Source organism: Drosophila subpulchrella, chromosome 2R (genome assembly GCF_014743375.2).
Source record: "Drosophila subpulchrella strain 33 F10 #4 breed RU33 chromosome 2R, RU_Dsub_v1.1 Primary Assembly, whole genome shotgun sequence".
Lineage (NCBI taxonomy): Eukaryota > Metazoa > Arthropoda > Insecta > Diptera > Drosophilidae > Drosophila > Drosophila subpulchrella.
Genome location: NC_050611.1, coordinates 5,049,986 through 5,066,475, shown reverse-complemented (window position 1 = coordinate 5,066,475; position 16,490 = coordinate 5,049,986). Strand labels below are relative to the sequence as shown.

The window sequence follows — 16,490 nt, the reverse complement described above, 5'->3', positions numbered from 1 at the left end:
ATCTCATTCGCTTTTCCTGATGATTTATTGCGGCTTTTGTTTTTTGACAAGCGTCAAAAAGAGTCTTTCCAACGCCTCTACCCCTCGCCGCGCCCACATTAAATTTGATTGCTTTCTAATTTATTGCTGCATTAAAAGTTGACCCACAGACACAGAAAGAGATGGCTACACAAAGACAGAAAGAGACGGGCGGGAAGTGAAAAGCGACTGAAATTTGTCCACCAGCATTTCCCTTTGGTAATTTCCTTAAGCCGGCCAGAACTGAATTGAATTTGCCGCCCAAACAATAATATTTGGAAAGCTGCCCAGCTTTGTGTATTTTGTGTTTGTCAGTCGGTAGGGGCTTCGAGTATTTGTGGGCGGTGGCCTGTGATGTAATTTAACGATTTGAACCTACAACCAAATAAATTTAACAAGTGTAAAACAATACTGTTATTTCATGGCACGTATTCGTAGAGTTACTATATTCATTGCAATGAATGTAACACAGCGAATAAGAATTTATTAAGCCAATCAAAATAGTCATATAAGAAAAAGATTCTCAAAAGGATGTGAAAGAAGGGCGAGAGGATTTGTTACGTAGACTTATGCAAAACCCATGCAGAATTAAGATGTTTACAGTTTTTCCAGGCCCCCCAACGTCCCATGCAAATACTTTACTCCCACATATGTACCTTTATTTACTATGTATATATATTAAATTTTTAGAGGTACAGAAAGGAAAAAGCTGTAAAATTCACATTTTCTTTTAACTTAGATATTCATGAGAGTCCTCCCTGAATTTCGTATATATTTTTAGAAAAGTCATATTGTGACATATGTACTTCCCAGTAGCAAATAAAAATGCATTGGCTTGATATTACCCCAAAAAGACTATCTCTACCCTGTTTAATAAATCTGTACCAATAAGCAAATAGCTCAGATAAAAGGCTGACTTTTGTGAGACCAGTATTTATGGTCTCGATGTTCTTCGATTGACGCCCAAGCTGCTTTAAAAGCTGAAATAATAAAACGTTGCAATCGCTTTAGAGCGGAATACGGTTATTGCCAGCTTATATCTACGGATAGTGGGGCTTCGGTCCATATCCATAACCATATGTAAGCACGTACATTTTTTTCGATTTCGCTTTCGCCACTGGATCTTTTACATAAATGTGGGGTTTGCAATGCAATGTTTTACCTTTGCATAATGTCGCGTTGATTGCTCCACGTTATACGTACAACTGCGACGAAATAGCATTTTCCCTCTTTGTCTCTCGCGCTTGCCTCTCACTCACTCCCTGCGTCACTTCAATTCAGTTTTTTTTCGGATTTCGGACAGTTGTGCATATTAAATTTTGGCTGAGCGATATTTGAAAATGTAAAACAAGCCAAACAAAAAATACGAAAAAATATGCAAACACGTTACCCGGCTTAAATGGAATTGTTGACGTTTTTGTTTGGTCTTTTTCGGCGCTCCCGCTTTTGATTGCAGGTCGTGGACGTGAGGTCAAAAGAGCGACCTGCCACTAACTAAGGTAAAAGGCAACGGCACGCACTGCCAAAAATATTGCCAAAAATATGGCCAAGCATTCCGGACTCCACATGCTCCACAGCTGCCATTGATAAACGACATGGAAGCGTTTCGCGACGGGTCTCAATTAGACATTCTTTTTGTGGGTTCTCAACCCCATTTGGTGGGTGTGTTTTAGTTTTAGTTTCAGTTTGCACACTAGCATCCAGGTGCCACCTATCCCGAACCGTCTCGAATGTTTCCAACCGCGCGGCGAAGACTCACAAAGCCAACTGAAATTGAAGTTGAAGCCAACCGACTGCGGCGGCAGCAGCTAAAAATCAACGGAAGCGGCAGAGACTCTGTTTGTTGCATGTGCACCGCCCGTTTGTGCAACTCTCTGTTGCAAGTTGCTGGAGTGTGGCCAACAGCAACACAGAACGCCGGGTAAATTGGGGCATTCGGTGCGATGACAGCTCAATTGACCATATCTGTCCCATGTCATGAATGACAGTCGCAAACTGGCTGCCAAATATTCGTCATCAGATTTGGATCGAATAATTAGGTTTGATTTATGGTACTGATGTTGAGCATAGTTTGTAATTGCTCATAAATAAGCTCCACACAATCCCTTACCAATTCAGAATCATTCTTTTCGAATAGTTTAAAAAACTATTCTTTTATAAAGTAATTACTTATAAGCATGTATTTAAAACATAGTTATTATTTCTATATTGAAAGGTCTTTCAAATGCCATTTTTAAAAAATCTTTCATTATTATCTCATTGAACGTGGTTAGGAAATAGCTCTGCTCAGCCTCTGCCGGCACGCGTACAGCGTACCACAGCGGTTGGTACACACTCATAGATGAGCCTTTTGCAAATTACTCGCACAAATGAGAAACAAAATGTCATCGTATTGTGGTTTAAATGTTTATACATTCACACGGCAAAGTTAGGAACATTTATTTAACAAACTTTGGTTTACTTTGTTACCTGTTATCAGTATATATTCAACTCTAAATGAATAATTACTAGATGGAGAAAACACGCAATGCAAATGTAGTGTTCCTAACTTTAAATGTATGTATATTTTGACTAGCGTTATAACTATGAAAACCTTTATCATGTTCAGAGGAAAACTGGGGCAAACTTTTGGAGCGAGGGAACTTTGCCATTTCCAAGAAGATGTTTATGAAACATAAAGTTAGTTCAATGATTTTTTGTGGAAATCATGGTAATTTGAAGGGAGAAACATCTTTGCAAGTATGAAAAGTTACAACTAAAATACCAAGCAGATATTGCGATACTGGCTGAGCAGAAAGGGCATTTAAATTTTGGTGTGCTGCCAAAAGTAATTTACTTCCCAATTTGGCTGGCATGACAGCCTTCCCTGTCGTTTGATGCATGCAATTAATCCGCTAAAGCGAAAAGCTCCGGGCCAAGACCGTGGCCATGTCCACATCCACATCTCCACATCCATGTTGGCGTACATGCGCGTATCCGTATCCATACGTATCCATATCCATATCCACATCCATGGCGATAGCGATAGCTGCAGTGGCAGTGAAACCTAAGCCCGATCCCTGGCCATGCCACATGCACCTACGGCATTGTTTTTGGCCAAGTGTCCACTATCCCACGTCCATGTCGACTTTTTGTTTGGTTCGCTGCCGCGCTTGAAAAACTTTTTACGCACATATGAGCACGCTTCCGTCCGTTGCAGCTGCAATTGCTGATGCGATGTTGATGTTGCTGCTGCTGCTGCTGCTGCATCGGCTGATGTTGCACTCTGGCCAATTCAGTTGGGCAAACAGGGATGTGGACTTAACTTTGGGCGATGGCCATGCGAATGACTTGCTGTGATGCTGCTCGTGCTAATGGAATTTCAGATGAGATGTTGTTGCTGGTTGGGATTTGAAAGTTTCCAGCAGCAGCAGCCGAAAGCAACCTTTAAAGTTGTGGCATTAAATAGCACCGAAATACTTTATGGTTCAGCGTTCAGGTTGAATAACCTTGACACTTTTATGCGAGTTATGCTTTATGTCGGTGGTTTCTGCACTTGTTTTTGTTCAGCCACATTTGTTTCTTGCCGGCTGGTAATTAAATTTATTTCGCCCTCCCACAGTGAAGGTAAAGCGCCAAGTTGCAGACCAAGTCAATGACTGCTCACAATGCTCCAGCGGCGTGTATCCGCCAGATACAAAAGTACCTCACATACTTCATTCACAAAAAGCGGTTTGCTATCATCGTTAGAGGTGTCTAAATAAATCACGGAATGCGTTTGTTTGTCTTATTAGCTATGCAAATTAGGTCATCAGTTATTAATTGGTACAAGACCGATTGTTTGTGGTTTTTAATCAGTCCATCAGTTCATGAAAAAAGGTTAATTCACCGGGTGATGATATAATGATTTGAGTAAAAACCAACAGGGGAGGGTATGTGTAATTAGTTTTATCAAATTACATTGTGTGCCCATATTCGCATATCCGTTAGAGTCGCGCTCATTATAGTGCGGATTTTACACGCCCTCAGTTTTCCCAGCTTTGGGCACTTGCCTCAATTTCCACGCGTTGCATGCGGCGATGACGTTAGATAAACATTTCCCTACCTGCATAATTAAAAAGTTTACGGAATATTATTAATCCGAGAGAGCGTGAAAAACATCTGAAAATAACTGTCCCATTTGCTGCATTCCAGGCCGGCCCAAAAAGTAGATTTATCTCTTGGAATAATTAAAAAAGAAAGCCTAAAGTGTTAAGTGTATGCATTTGGAACATTATGTTTGATGATCTTAAATCCCCAAAATGCTCTTTGATGCTGAAAACTTTTATTGTGTGGTGTGTTTTTTCCTGCTTGGAATTTCTAAAGAATTTAAAACTGCACAAAATTATAAATAGGTTATAAATTATGCTACGAAAAGAATTAGTTGTGCTGGCTAACATAACATATACTGTGTTTATGCTATGCCTATTTCATGAAATGATTTCATGAAATGAGCAAATTCGTGTGTGCATAAACACCGTTTCATGAATTCGATAACACACGAAAGTTGACTATGAATTCAGTCCCAATTTACGAAATGCTGAGGCACAGCCTACTACTCTAAAGAGCTCTATATCAAATTCAAAAAATTTGACAGCTTTACTAATATCATTTCATGAATTTGTCTGTGTTGTATAAACGGGGGCTATTATAATTTCATGTATTGGAGAATGCATGAAATTCATAGCATAAACATAGTAATAGTCCGGAAACTTAAATCACTCAATCAATTTGTAAACACAATAACTTGCTCAGGCGAAAACAGTTCTCCAACTAAAATAAAAATCGTAAATTACTATCCTGTTGATCTTTCGTGCTTCAAAGCTAGTATTAAGAACTGTAGTAGATTCCATACATTAAAGATTCCATACATTAATGGTTCTCAGCTATATTATCATGGAGATTGCTGCCAGATAGCAAACAAAATTAAAAATAATCAGAATTTCGATAACCAATGTTAATAATTAAAGATAACCAGGTCTGTTGTCAGACATTATCTTGTTTGCGGAATTTTATTCATTTATTTTTTAATCGGCTACTTAAAGTGATATCACCATATATAAAGTAAAAACCTCTGATCACAGGGGAAAATCAGCAACGGCTGAAACATAAAAGTTATTTCATAGCCTCCAGAAGGCATTGACATTTGCTTACTCTTGAGACACGGTTGTGTCATTATTTTTTTCTGGGCACACAGTGTCTAATCAGGTAGAGCTTACTACAATTAGCAGAGTCGTGTTGCATGCTTCACTGCCATATTTTAATTTGGGGTTTTCACTGCTATGGTTGAGCAACCCAACGAGTGTGAGTATGAGGTAAGAGGTATGCAAAACATTAGAGCGTCTGGGAATATTAATTAACTTAGTTCAGCTGTACGGAGGAAAGTCATTGACTTCCACAAACTTTGACTAGCCAGGTGGCGAATCGTGTGGCATGCTGCCACAAGATAAACCGCTTTTGCCCGAATGCAATTTACGAGCCTGCAAATCTGATGGGAACACCATTGGTGTGAATGCATCTTGTTTGAAGTCATATAAGGCATCCAAACAGTAAACAAGTGGCATTTATCATAATTAAGCCAGTTGGAGTTTAGAAGAAATAACATAGATATCAGCCTTTGTCTAATGTAATATTTAAATAGGGTCTTAATTGGCTTAAACATCATTACCCCTTTCTATGTCTGTTAATTAAAATGCATTTATTTAGTTCAACATGTGTATTTTATTAGATAAAAGGTGGAGTTCAGTCACAGACATTGCACACGAATGGTACTTTAAGTCTTTCACAACAAAATGCTTACCCTAGTTTATATCACTTGTGATTAAACTAAATATACAATGGCACTTATGAAGCACATCTAGATGCGCTCCATCCGCAAGTGGATGCCACCCGCGGTGCCCAAGACTAGGGACATGGGTGTGTACTTCAGTGGGATCTCTGTCTGGTCGCAAACGGACAGCTTGAACCGGCTGATGATCTGGGCCAGGCCGATGCGGACCTGCATTTGGCCAAATCGCATTCCGACGCAGTTTCTAGGCCCATCGCCAAAGGGCAGCCACTCCACGGAGTCGCGGGCGGCCACTTTCTCCTGCGAGAAGCGGTCCGGATCGAAGGTCTCGGGATCCGGATACAGATCCTCGTCGCGGTGGTAGGCACAGGCGGGAATCAAGACTTGAGTGCCCTTCTCAATAACGAACTTGGGATTACCCGGCACTACGTAATCATTAAGAGCCTTTCGCTCCAGATGGGGTACCAAAGTGTACAGCCTCAGGGTCTCTGAATATTAATATTTATAGGAATAAGTTAGGAAACCTCCTGGGGCATAGGCAAAAGTAGAAACCAACCTGAGATGACCTGGTTCAAGTAGCGCATGGCCTTGACGGACTCGTAGGTCAGCTGCCCCTCGTGCTCCTCCAGCACCGTCTGGATCTCGCTCCTCATCCTGTCCTGAATGCCCTGGTTCTGGGCCAACTCGTAGAGGCAGTAGCTCATGGTCGAGGAGGAGGTCTCGAAGCCGGCCACATAGAAGACAAACACCTGGGCGGCCAGCTCGCCGATGTCCATGCCCTCGATCACCTCTCCGTTCTCCAGGGTGACACTGCCCTTCTGCATCAACTCGATGAGCAGGTTCATGAAGTCGTTCCTCTTGAAGTTCTCCTTCTCCCTGATGGCAATCGTGTCGTTCACCAACCTCATGAAGAACTGGTGCACATCCTCGGGCATCATGCGCATCCTCAGCTTCCTGGCCAGATTGGGAAAGCTGAACATGAACATGGTGAGCAGCTTTCCATGCCGCATATCTGTTAACACCTTCTGCCCCATGGTGCGGAAATCGGTGACGGGATTACGGAGGGTATTGCACTCTATGCCAAAGGCGCAAGTACCAATCACGTCGGTGGTGAACCTGGCCATCAGCTCCTTGATCTCGAGCACAGCTCCGTTTTGGGTGGCGGGCACCTGCTCGGTCATCACCTTGACAAACTCCTCGGACACCTTGATCACCGTGGGGAACATGTACTTCATCTTGCCCGAGGTGAAGGTGGGCGACAGCCTCTGGCGCATGTCCTTCCACTTCTTGCCGTCCAGGTTGAACAGGTGCTGGGTGAGCGGATCATCCTGCCCGTTGTGGAACTGTCCGCGATCCGCAAAGTTGGAGAAGTCCTTGATCAGTATGTTCTTGGCCAGCTTGGTGTCTAAGATAAAGGCGGCCGGCTTGTGCAGGAAGTAGAAGCCCACGAAGGGGTTGCCGCTCTTCCGGTACTTGTTGTAGTAGTCGTAGAAGATGTCGTGCATCACCCTATCCTTCCGGAATCCGACCATATTTCCATAAAGAGGATGTGGGGTATCATGGGCCACTCCGCGACGCTTCCAGTAGTTGAAGTTGCGGTGGTACAAGTAGGCCAAAAGCGATGATATCGCAAGCACCAAATAAATTAAAACAAACATTTTGTTTGGCTAGTCCGATTCCCGCTTTTCATTCGTCGTGCTCGACCTACGACGATTTACTGATCACCACAACAAGTTCGGTCACATTTTATAGGGTTTGGAAACAACGCGATTGACCATATAAGCATGACTGTGCATATTTTTAGTCGGTTGTCATGATTATAGACACGGCGATAACGCTAGGCACTTTCTAAGGAACGTTCTAAGAGCGCCTTCTAAGAGATATTTACAAATTCTCTGGACGTTTCACTGTACGAGTGTTCGTGGTTCAAAATGTAAACAAACGATAACGAGATTGTTGTTAAACAAACCGGTTGGTGATCACTGATAACATAACATAAGTAATTCCCATCAGGTTTTATCACACATTGTAAAGCAAAACAAGGAAGAACGCTATAGTCGAGTGCCTCGACTGTCAGATACCCATTGCTCAGCTAAAGGGAGCGCAAGGGAGATCGAAAGAGATGAAGGGCGCCATCTAGCGGCGATAACAATATTTGGTCATAACTTTTTAATAAATGGTCCGATTGAAAAATTTGTAGATATGTTGATAATTGAGATAGGTATGGATAAAAAAACCAAATCGCATTTACACTTTTAAATCTTTAAAAAACTATGGGTGTTTGTGGGCGTGTGCTACCTTTTTGAAATAAACTTGTGCTGCGCAAGAATCTCTAGAATCTGCATGCCTTATCCCAACTTTTTTTTTCATAGATTCCGAGATCTTAGCGTTTATTGGAATGGATGGACAGATAGACAGACGGACATGACTAGTCCAACTCGGACTTGATCAAGAATATATATACTTTATAGGGTCGGAAACGCTTTCTTCCACCTATTACACACTTTTCAAGAAAAACAATATACCCTTTTACTCTACGGTATATCAAGGTGAGGTTAACTAGATTAATAGTATTGAAATCTTGGTAATGAATGTGAATTAAATAGAAAGTTAAGAGAGAAAGTAGTAATATTGATTTAAAGCTTATTTAATTTCCAACCTATTTGAGTTAATCAATAGTAAGATTCTAAGCTAGTGACAATAAAAGGTGAAATAGATTAAATAACCTATAAAAAAATGTAATATAAGCTTATTGTTATCTTATATTATCTTATCGTTAAAATTAAAAGCTAAGAGGTCTGTTAATTATAGAGCTATAGCAGCAGAGGCTCCAAAGCCTTATATAGGTGTAATGGATTTTAGCTTATTAGAGCTTGTTATCAAAGTAGTTCAGTTTCCATTGGCAGAAGTAAGAAGTCAGAATTGAATGAGTTCCAAGAAATGTTGATAAAACGTAATAATTTAATAGGGAACATCATTATGGGTAGTGAGTTCTTTATACTTCTGAGTCCCACAATTGTGTGTGCTTAACGCTCCGATTAAGCTTATGGTTACCCGCTCCCCGAGTCGCGTTCCAAAGGGGTATAAGCCGATTAGGATGTGCATTTGTCGGGGGTAATTCCCCATTTCTCTTGCTGAAGGGAGGGGGGGGGACTCTAACGCGATTATGGCGGATTTATTTTCTCCAATTGCAGGAAGCGGAGAAAGCGAGCGCCAGCGAGGCAATATTGACCTTGTGCATCACTTATCACAAGTTGCCTGCATTATTGGCATAGGAAAGAGTCCTTGTCTCCCGGAGTGTCCTTGGCTGTCATTGTCTTACTCTGTGAGTGCTCCTGTGTGGCTTACATGTGCAACTGACACTTTAATATATCCCCCTTTTAAGCCGGAGTCTGGGCTCCAGTGTGGCGTGAAAAAGAGGAAAAGTGAGCAACGGATTCGATTCTTCCATGTCGTTTCGAATTTTAATCCTCCAGCTTGACCTTGCGGAGCTCAACCTCGGCCCACATGTGTCACTATGTTTTTATTATTCCTACAAAAACTCGCATTAAGATGTGAAACGAAAATAATGCAAAGCGAGGCGTTCTTGGCATAATGAAGCACACAAAAAGAAACAAAGAAGCGGCTGGAAAAAAACTAGATTGCCTCCTCTGACTGCACTTATGCGCTAAATAAAATGCAAATCTAAATGCAGCTAAAGAGCTGCAAGAAGGGCCCCAAGATGCAGAAAAACAATGGAAAAACAGACGAGGCGGCGCACAATGCAGATTCTTGAAGAATGCGCTCGAGGGTTCTCCAAGTCTGCCATAAGTCGACATCTGACTGCTGATGTGGTTCTGCCGGATTGCTGGATTGTTGTCTTCGGGGAGACAGCCTGGCTAATTGCAGATGCGTCGCATCTCGGGGACTTCTTGCAAACAGTCGACTAATTGTTTGCTCTGCCGAGGTGTTGGGCCCCGAAGACAGCTCTTTCAAATGCAAATTCTGAATGAGCACGGCCAAATCCCATCCCAAACCCCGCCAGGCTGTAGACTACATGTGTTCGGTAGGCGCACGCCTTGAATAAATTAGTTTTATTTGTGTCTGGATGTCGGGGCAATCTAAACAAATCGTGAGCAGCGCCAGATTTCTGCATTTCCTGTGGGGCGACACACTGATGTTGCGTCTGCGTATTATGTAAATCACAATAAGAAGCCAACTCGAGGTGGGGAAATCCCCTACATAAATACAGAAACACACACAGCAAATACAAGAGAAGCCCTCCGGGCAGAAGCCCATAACCAGAACCTTTTCCACCCGTAATCTTCATAACGCTGATGATAAAATCGTAATCGGCTTTAAGCTGCTGGAGTGCACAGAACCTACTTCAATTAAAGCCGCCCCAGGAGAAATAATTAGCCGGCAGGATTCCATTTTGTCACAGGATGACAATGGCGAATTCCTCTGGCGGGATTTTTCAATCACAATCGGGCACTTGGAGCAGCGGGATGATGGCTGATTGAATTTCTGGGCTGACATATTCGAGACGTGATTGTCTGGCAGCTGCTGTCTCCTATTGATTCGCCGCTGATTGTGTGCCAAGGGCTTTGTTTCATCTCGGAATCGTCATTGGCAGCGGCGTCTTCGGCGGAAGCCATAAAAGGCCATATGAGGCGTGATGCACTGACAAGTGCTGGGTCAATGTGTCAAAAGAGAGAGAGCCCCCCGATATTCCAGCTGTCCATCAGGCAAGATGACACAAATTGTCACTCGAACCATTGGCCAAGTTGCAAAAATGTTGACTTATGTTGCTGCAACTGGAGCAGAGCACCAGAGGCTGCCACACGGAGTTTCGCTTTTACGAGGGGCGATAAAACTCGCTCGCTCGAAAGCACCGGGAATATGTTTTATATGCCCATCCACGGGCAGATGGCACCACGTGGCGTATACGCACTTTAAACCGAAATTGCCTTTTGTGCCGTGAATACCAAGGAACAAGTAGAGTAGCACAGCTTTGGCCAAATAAATGACAAAGCCATTTGTAATGAAATATTAAAGCTGGCAATAAAAAGAAAGGCTGGCCGTGGAGGGAAATGGGCCGGAAAACATCAGCATAATTCTTATTCATTATGAGGCTGGTCTAGGCGTAGGTGTGGGCGTATTCCTTTCCAAAAATCGTGGGCGGAGCAGCGTTAACACACATTTTATTGGACCCACAGCACATAAACATGATGCGGTACGGGCATTAAGAACGTGGGGCACATGGCCCAAAGGCAGGAGAAAAATCAATACTCTTATATATGGCCATATATGCCACTGAAAAACCCGTCCAAAAACCGAACCATTGCAGTTTCCACAGTTTGCACACTGCTGGCTGAATTTAAATGGATTAAATAGAATGTATCAGAAATCAATTATTCAAATGGAGCTGTATTCACGCATCAAATTAAATTTCCACTCAAATGAAAACAAAGTGTGTTTTCAAAAGGAAATTAATTGTTGTCTGCTACCCGTTTTGGCAAATCTAGTTTTGGCCCACGGCAGCGAAAATAAATTTAACTAGGTTTCTACGGTTTCAACGGCGACAGCGCCAAATCACGATTGCCCTTTATGGGCATGTCGAGAAATAAGGTAAAGAGTATGATTGTGTATAAAAACCTTTTGAAGTTGTCACTGCTGAAGTGGCTGCTTGCTGTTTTCTGTTGGCAGTGGGTTTGTTGGTTTGGCAACTTGGCTTTTTTCCTTCGCCGCAGCTGAAAAACCCCCGAACAACCCCACAGAATCACCCACTTTTTCCGCCCTGAAATGTAAATTGGGCAAAACGCATGCTGAGCAAACTTTTCGCAGAGCAGAAAAAGTCGATAAGAACATTGTTTAACTCAATTCCGCACGCGAATCTGAACTCAACCCGATTTGTTGATAAAAAGTGAAAGTGAAAAAGCGAAAAGGCAACAGTACCGAGTCGAATCTCAACCCCAGGCAATCAAATTGGAAATTCTCCATTGTGCAAATATTGATTTTGCTCGCTGCATAAAGTTTTATGCGCCCAAAAATAAGAGAGATCCCAAGTGGCATAGACCAGGCGAAAATTTGCCTTCTAATTTCCACGTTTCCACTACAATGAGCAAAAAGTAAGGAACCATTCCTCATCCAGCATGAACTTGGACTGCCACAAGTGTCTGGGGCAAGGTCGGGCCTCTTTTTGTGGCAGTCTCGTTCTGAGTCTCGACTCGGCTAATTCAACGCCTTCTGTCTGCCGAGTCGTGTGCTCCGAGTTTTATCTTTTTCTCCAACATATTATTTATGGTAATCGACATCAAATGCTGCCATTAAGCTTATTGCCATGGCAGCGGCAAAAACGTTTTCATACTTTTTTGCTGAAGATTTTCGTTGTGTTCTTCTCATTGCTTCTGCTGTTTATAGGCTTCGAAAGCTAAAAATGTTGTACATCTGCATCGGTAAATTCTAAAAAGGACGGAAAGTAATTTTCCTAAATCGAACTTTTGTATACCCTATTATGTCTTAATGTTATCAGAACATTCGTTCTAAAAATAAATGAAAGTTTATTGTGAAATGTTAAAGCTTCCTTAGCAGAATTTGGAAATGAACAAAAAACATTTACAAAAGCTTTTAACAACAGAGTAACCATTTAAAATTGTTAAAAAGTTCTTAAGAATTTAGATTTCGAAAGAAAGCAAAAGTTTTTAAGTGGCATTTTCAAATATAAAAATAAAATTTACTAAAGTTTAGATAACAGAGTGCCTGAAATCTAACTTTAAAGTTGTTCAGAAGTTCTTATAAGAACTATCCGTTATTTCTTTAGATTTTTTATGAACTCTAAGATACCATCTTCTTGACCTTGCCATATACATCGTTCTTTTGTCAGGGTATTCCGACAGATTTTACATACAGTGTAGGCGATTTTTCATATTTGGCGCGTTTGAATTTTTTAACGCGAACGAATTTATGACAAGCACGTCCCTCCATTCAAACACTCCCCTTCGCTGGGCAATAATTTGTTTGTATCTCATATTTGATTTTCGTTATATACTTGTTTGTGTGTCAGTATGTATCTTTTAGCACCTTATCAGCAGGTTATTTGCATAATTTGAGAATATTTTTCGAAAGGCTTTCCGCGAATCGATGTTCAGGCTTATCTAACGAACCAATGTTGAGAGATATCGAGGGTGGAAAAGATAAGAAATCTGCTCATTTCCAATGGCGCGTGTATGCTAATTGAATTATTTTTAACTTATTAATGGGAAAACTCGCACGATGAAACTGTATTTTTTTCGTCTAATTTGCCATTATAAACTTATTTAATTACAAACTTTTCCCATGAAATGAGAACTTTTGTGCGAGTGAGAAAACTTTAAATGGCCCAAATGGGGCGGTGAGCCTGGTGATACCTGGGAAAGGATAATTGCCTTTCCCATTCCCGTTTCTGGTAAATTAATAAAAATTACTAAAGCCACTTTTATACTGATTAATATCATAATATGCGCATATGTGTGTGTGCTCACACAAACATATTTGTTTATGGGCCCAGAAGACTGCTTTTTAACCGCCCACTCAAACTCGCTCTCTCGCCCAGGCTATTAAAGATTATTAAAAGCACCTCGATCTCGGGAGAAGGAGTTCCCTCGATGATGTTGCTCCGTGGCATGCAGGCCAAACTTATTGATCCATAAAAAGTATAAAACACGAGCATTATTAGTATTTGAGCGACGGGATGCGGAGGATGAGGTATATAAGGTGGATGGGGGTTACAGAAGAGCAGGGCCATATGGCTGGAAGGGGTTGTCGGTTGAAGCTGAGGGAAATGTGCAGTCATTTGCCTTTTGACCTTTAGCAAGGTTGTAGTCCCCCCACCTCCCAGCCGGGGCCCAATTAAGTTGCTGCAAACAAAGTTTCCTCGGCAAAGGCCCCGATAAACATAAATCTCACTATGTATTTCTCATCGACTGTGGGCAATGTCTTTATCGGTAGCTGTATACCATCCACTCCCCCACCGGGCATTATCAATCTTTCATCTTCATCTGCATTTATTATAGCGATGCCTCCACCCTGCCCTCCTTGGGTATTCATTTATGCATTTTATTGGCTCTTGGCTAACCTGTAGCACCATCAATCATCTCAATGGCTATTCAGCTCCGATCTGCTCTGCCTTTTGTGTTTATATTTATTATTTTGACTGGCCCAATGGTCTGGCTTACATAAGTGGTTCACCTGCTGGCCAACTTCGGAGCCCAGCATTTGGCAAATAATTTTAATCAATTATGCAAATCGTATTTATTGGGCCGTTATTTATGCGATTTGTGAATCTGACGATGATGTGGGGTGAAATGAAGGGAGATGAACTGAGCCGGGCTAAGTTGACAGCGGAAACCTTTACTCATCTTTCCGGAAGTGCTGTGCGTGCCCACTCATTTACAAGTAGATATAATGACGTCTTATATATGTATACCCATTCTGGTTTCAGGTTTACCCAACTGATTCCGAAAACAGTCCTCCCCAAGCAGATAAGAGCCCAGGAGGGAGATAAGAACCCTGTATGGCAAATACAAACTCAAATACGCACCAGTAAAGTATTCGCTGTTCTTTCTGTTAATTTTCAACCAGATATCCAGATTTAATGAATGAAATCAACTTGAATTAAATTCCTCCATATTGCGGCTTTGTTTTTCTGCCGTTTTGTTTACACACACTGCAGCTGTTGAATCACCACAAAAGCAAGAAATGTATTTTTCGACTGCCTTGCTTTGTTTCGCTTTGAAGGTAATAAATTTTAAACACAATTGCACATTGCATAAACAATTTCAAAACTGCACTCGGAACGAACGGGCTGCGGCCTGTGTGTGGATTACATTTTTAGCCATTGGCTAGCCAAAACACCCGATATTTAACTGGTTTATTTCGATATGGCGAATATTTTTGTTTACCCAGGCCTTACGACGCCCTCGCGCGAGTCTTTCAGCGAGGCCCACGCACTTTTCGCGGCATCGCCAACTTCAATTGCCGAAGATACACGGGTTCCGCACAGAAACAGCAACAGCAACAGAAACAGATACGGATGGTCTCAGATATGGAGAGAGGTATGGGTATAGGTAGAGATAGAGATATGGGTAGAGGTAGCGAGCCAGCGATCGAGTTGTGCGCCGCTGGAGAGCTCGGCACGTATTAATTTCTGTGGCAGCGCTAAAGTATCCGAAAGATACATTCCGCTGGTCGCGCACAAGCGCATATGTGGGCAACTTCGCTGCCGACGTCGCCAACTTGTTTGACAGAAAAGCAAAGGCAAATCCAAACTGAAAACAAACACAAACGAGAGCACAGATCTTCGGCCCTCCAGTCCCCCTGGATGTTTATATTTACACATCCCGAAACCTGGGACGGGGCAGAAGATCATCGCGATGGAGGGTCATATGGGGGTGTCGTAGAATTTAATGAAAAGCGACAAATTGTTGTCACTGCCGTCTCAAGTGGCAGCAGCCCTCGTTCATCTCTCCACTCGACTCGGTGGCTTTGTTTAGTTGTAGACGAGCAGACAAGCAGACAAGTATCTCTGTTCATTCTAATTCTGGCATCTGACAGATATTCTCTGAAAACACTAATTACCAGCTGGCTGCGTGAATCTGTGTTTAATCACCAACATGATTGGATTTAACAGTAAACCCTATCTGCTGGACCTTTGGTCAGGTGATTCCATCGTATGCAAATGACTCCCATCAAAATTGGACAAGATTGTTGAGTTTTTGGCTAATTAAACGTTTGGGCCAACGGGGCCACAAACAGAATGAGGTTAGCAGAGAGTATCTTTGATTTGCGCATATACAACCCGAATGCTTCCGCTTCAAAGTGCTGGTGCGGAAATGGCTCTTACCAATTCGTGTTGTGGTTTTGCGGCTTCTGCTCCCTTTTATCTGGAGTGTTCTATTCAAGTTTTCACTGCCTCATCCAATTATTTATCGGGAAACCCAACAATAGAGCTGCTTTCTCCGTTTTCGGGTCGCTTAGATCAAATACCTGCTCTTCAAAAGCAACACCTACGAAGTGCTTGAACTTGAATATCGATGCCTTGGCCCCGAAACTGGTCCGGAGGAAGCCCCATGCCATAGATGGTGTACCTGCACCTAATGATGCATAATTACATGTGGGCTAAGTTTCAGTTTCCAGAGCATTTTCATTAGTTTGATGGCTTTTCTGGCCGGGCGTTCCGGCCATAATTATATAATCATTTTAATTGGATCCGGCAATGTTTGCGGCCACGGCGGCGTCGTCGACACATAACAAAGATTAATCGTGGCCCTGTCGACGGGTCAGGAGACATGAAATCGAGCTAGACGAGCTACAACTCAAGTTGAAAGGTAGGTATCTTGCAGATACTTTGTTACATGCACGCCCACAGCAAGGTCGAATGGAAGAGGGCGGAGTGGGTTGTGGGTGATGCAGATTCCCGAATGCAGATTCCATTGCAGTATTATATTCAATTATAACGGCGCTCTGCAGGTGGAACGCCCACACTTGACTTTACCCGCAGAGCTTTGGGTTTTCAAGAGACTCCTAAGACATTTATAAATTAGTTGCAATTTGTAACTGCTTCAGCTGTTTTTGCTACTTATGGCGGGCAGGCATCGCATTTCATTAGTCCCAAATTGGCTTCATCACGTGATCTTGGTTTGTGGAT

The 16,490-nt window shown here is 42.3% G+C and overlaps 2 protein-coding genes across 3 annotated transcripts in view; both read right to left on the bottom strand.

Annotated features, from left to right (window-relative positions):
• The window catches only part of LOC119548974 (rap guanine nucleotide exchange factor 4), a 43,322-nt gene that overhangs the window by 17,691 nt on the left and 9,141 nt on the right, over positions 1-16,490 (bottom strand). The window contains exon 1 of one of the 2 annotated variants that reach the window (XM_037856564.1): positions 14,385-14,972. The exons of the other annotated variant lie outside the window; for it this stretch is intronic. The gene's annotated coding sequence lies outside the window, so the exon portion shown is untranslated. Of the gene's footprint in view, positions 1-14,384; positions 14,973-16,490 lie in introns of those variants that run through there. 2 annotated transcript variants of the gene reach the window in all.
• Positions 5,738-7,531, bottom strand: LOC119548975 (cytochrome P450 6a2). The gene is made up of 2 exons (XM_037856565.1): positions 6,381-7,531; positions 5,738-6,312 (listed from the first exon to the last, which is right to left on the bottom strand). Exons 1-2 carry the CDS (start codon positions 7,480-7,482, stop codon positions 5,894-5,896), a joined length of 1,521 nt encoding a protein of 506 aa, XP_037712493.1. The 5' UTR covers positions 7,483-7,531; the 3' UTR covers positions 5,738-5,893.

Bases quoted from the DNA above. Each gene is read 5' to 3' on its own strand.
- LOC119548975 (XM_037856565.1), bottom strand. From the start codon at position 7,482: ATGTTTGTTTTAATTTATTTGGTGCTTGCGATATCATCGCTTTTGGCC. The intron at 6,313-6,380 runs GTTGGTTTCTAC...ATTAATATTCAG, and splicing joins CTTGAACCAGGTCATCTCAG to AGACCCTGAGGCTGTACACT.